This window comes from Limulus polyphemus, unplaced genomic scaffold (genome assembly GCF_000517525.1).
Source record: "Limulus polyphemus unplaced genomic scaffold, Limulus_polyphemus-2.1.2 Scaffold267, whole genome shotgun sequence".
NCBI classification, from domain to species: Eukaryota; Metazoa; Arthropoda; class Merostomata; order Xiphosura; family Limulidae; genus Limulus; species Limulus polyphemus.
In genome coordinates, this window is record NW_013665877.1 from 662,173 (window position 1) to 665,211 (window position 3,039).

The following is a 3,039-nucleotide window of genomic DNA, read 5'->3' on the forward strand; positions in this document are numbered from 1 at the left end:
AGAGAGAACAACAAAAAAGAAACCTGCTTTGACGTTAAAGCAAATTATAATTTTCGAAAACTTCCCGAAAAAAAAACAAAACAATTATGAGCACAACAACTTTAGAATAAGGTTAGATAGTTTGGTATACAGGTATAATGATGTATTACTGAATTTAGATAACTTTGAACTGGAACTAAGTATTCATTGATTGTATAAAAATATACATTTATAACAGTTAGTTAGAGTAATATTTGAAGGCTTTTGCCTAATCCTGCTTGGAAAGATACGCTAGTTTACATATATATGGGCACAATCTTCATGTAAGGCTTCTATTATTTCAAACAAAGCTTGAGTAAAACAAGTGATTAACTGTTTCCTAGAGCGTCAAAAAACTCGTACATCACCTTAGGCTTAAGTCTTGAATAAAACAATGTAGGTTGTTTAAAGTTAAGTTTTATGCCAAAATAACAGTTAAAATCCGAACTATTGTATATAATTCTTTAGAATGTCAAAATCTTGTTTATTTTTCACAATTAGTTTTATCTTAAAATATTTATCCTAACATAACAAATCATATATGCAAAAAAATATGTCTCCCGGTGTGACAGCGGTAAGTCTATGGACTTACGGAGCTAAAATTCGGGGTTCGATTCCCTGCAGTGGACACAGCAGTTAATCCAATGTAGCTTTGTTCTAACACAAAAAGAACACGCAAAACATGCTAAGCGTCTTCTGTAAACAGGTGAAGGTACTTGCATTTTTAGTGAACATTCATGAGGCTCCGATGAACTTTGTAGAGCTTGTTAATGGATTAAAGAACAAATCTTTGCGCTCTAAGGTATTTAAGATTATCCATACACGAATATGAAGGGTTAATTACTTTTTTATAATAACGAGGATCCAGGTCCCGCGTTGCCTTTGGAAGTACTATCTCAACGTTGGTTGTGTTTAGTCACATGGTCATGATCACACACGATGCCTAAGTTCCCATAGTAACATGTTTATGTAAGGCAGAACGAGGCCGATTTGAGTTCACACTTGTTGTCAAACTCAGCAGACCATCCGCTGTGCGTAGAGGTCGGTCTCCGAGACCATGTAAATTAAATAAATGCATGGAATTTCCCGGACGTGCTAGTTTGTTTGTTTGAAATTAAGCACAAAGCTACACAATGGGCTATCTGTGCTCTGCCCACCACAGGTATCGAAACCCGGGTTCTAGCGCTGTAAGTCCGCAGACAAAACGCTGTGCCACTGGGGAGCTCACGGACGTGCGGTCAGGTAACTTCACGGGTATATTGCTGAAGGGGTTAACAAGAATATTGATTTAATTACTTATGACTTTTGAAAATGCTGCTGTGGACTGAAATGTTAACCACGAATTGTTTTGTCACTACATACTATATCCCAACTGTATTTTTAATTGACACTATAGTCCAGATATCATATAAAGGCTTTTCGCCAGTTTCCGCCATCTGGATTAATCACTATTCTTGTTACAAGCATTTGAATATAAAAACGATTCTTTAAAAACTACTGTAAAGCAATAAACAATGCATTGTAAGAAGTATTTTAGTGAAGACTTAAAGTCATTATGTGCATTACTACATGGCACTCCTAGCGTCGTACATCTGAACTATTAAACAGTGATAATCCGGGAATTTGGGTGTTATGGAATGAATTTGATGTAAGAAGATACGTAGCGTGGCGTATGTGTGTTTTATGTTTTTCGATCAATGAAAATTTGTTTATAAATAATTAGCTTTCCATAAAATAATTTGTTATGAAAACAATGACAGTATAATAAGCATTTCCTAGTGATAGTGCGCGTAAATTAGTAGCATTTTTATACCGGTCTTGTTTGTTTTGAATTTCGCGCAAAGCTACACGAGGGCTATCTGCGCTAGCCGTCCCTAATTTAGCAGTGTAAGACTAGAGGGGAGGCAGATAGTCATCACCACCCACCGCAAACTCTTGGGCTAGTATTTGACCAACTAATAGTGAGATTGGCCGTCACATTATAACGACCCCTCGGTTGAAAGGGCGAGCATGTTTGATAGGACGGGAATTCGGACCCTCGACCCTCAGTTTGCGAGTCAAGCACCCTAACCATCTGGCCATGCCGGTCACTTACTAGTGCACGAGACAGTCTCTTTGTTATTCAAAGTAGGATATATAGACGTTTATTCTGAGTAAAAAATAAAAATACAATCGGCCATTGAATGCATTTCATTTATTTGATACTAAAATTTTAGCTAAACAAAACAACAACTTACAACACACTACAAAATGAACCTAAATAAGCAGTATTATCTAGTACATGTTCCACTATAAAAAAATGACTTTTCTAAGCTCCAAAATGAACGTCGAATTGTTAAATTTTATAGCAGTTAAAAATTCCATACATGAAATATGATATACAATAGTATTTTAAAAGTTAACATCATAATTTTTTCGACACCTAAAAATTAGTAGTAGTGAATGAATTGCTATTACATGAAGAAGTTAACTAATGGTAAACTTTACCATTATATGACGTTAGAGAACCATTGATCATAAACGATGTAACGTATCTCCAAACAAGAATTTACAAAAAAATGTAGTTTTAGTAGGTAGTCATTTGTACAACAGTACCACTACATTTTGGTTTCACTTGTGAGCATCCTGCAAGTTTACAACATAGATTTTGAAGTATAAACTGCACAAGAAGAGTTAGTCTCTCAAAGAATTCCCACAAAGTTACAAGAGAGACACCTAACCAGATTCCAATGTATCCACCGACGTAGCTGAACACTTCTATGGCCTGAAAAGTACAAAAACAAAGTTTTACCAATGTTAATGTTATTTTATATTTGTTAAAGTTTCAAACTTAGTGTCTTATATCTTTATGGTCTTCTTTACTTATAAACTTTTCCAATATATATTACCCGAATTTATTTGAATAATAACACTTGATAAACAATGCTTCTATCGTTTTGTTAATAACTGTGCTGTTGGCCTGGCATGGCCAGGTGGTTAAGGCGCTCGATTCGCAATCTGAGGGTCGCGGTTCGAATCCCC

General features: G+C 35.5%; 1 protein-coding gene across 2 annotated transcripts in view; it reads right to left on the reverse strand.

Annotated features, from left to right (window-relative positions):
* Positions 1-2,272: 2,272 nt before the first annotated feature.
* Positions 2,273-3,039, reverse strand: part of LOC111085188 (amiloride-sensitive sodium channel subunit alpha-like) — a 19,130-nt gene continuing 18,363 nt past the window's right edge. For both annotated transcript variants that reach the window (XM_022382667.1, XM_022382668.1), the window contains one exon: positions 2,273-2,782. In XM_022382667.1, the coding sequence (XP_022238375.1) occupies positions 2,585-2,782 (198 nt within the window). In that variant the 3' untranslated portion in view covers positions 2,273-2,584. The remainder of the gene's footprint in view (positions 2,783-3,039) is intronic.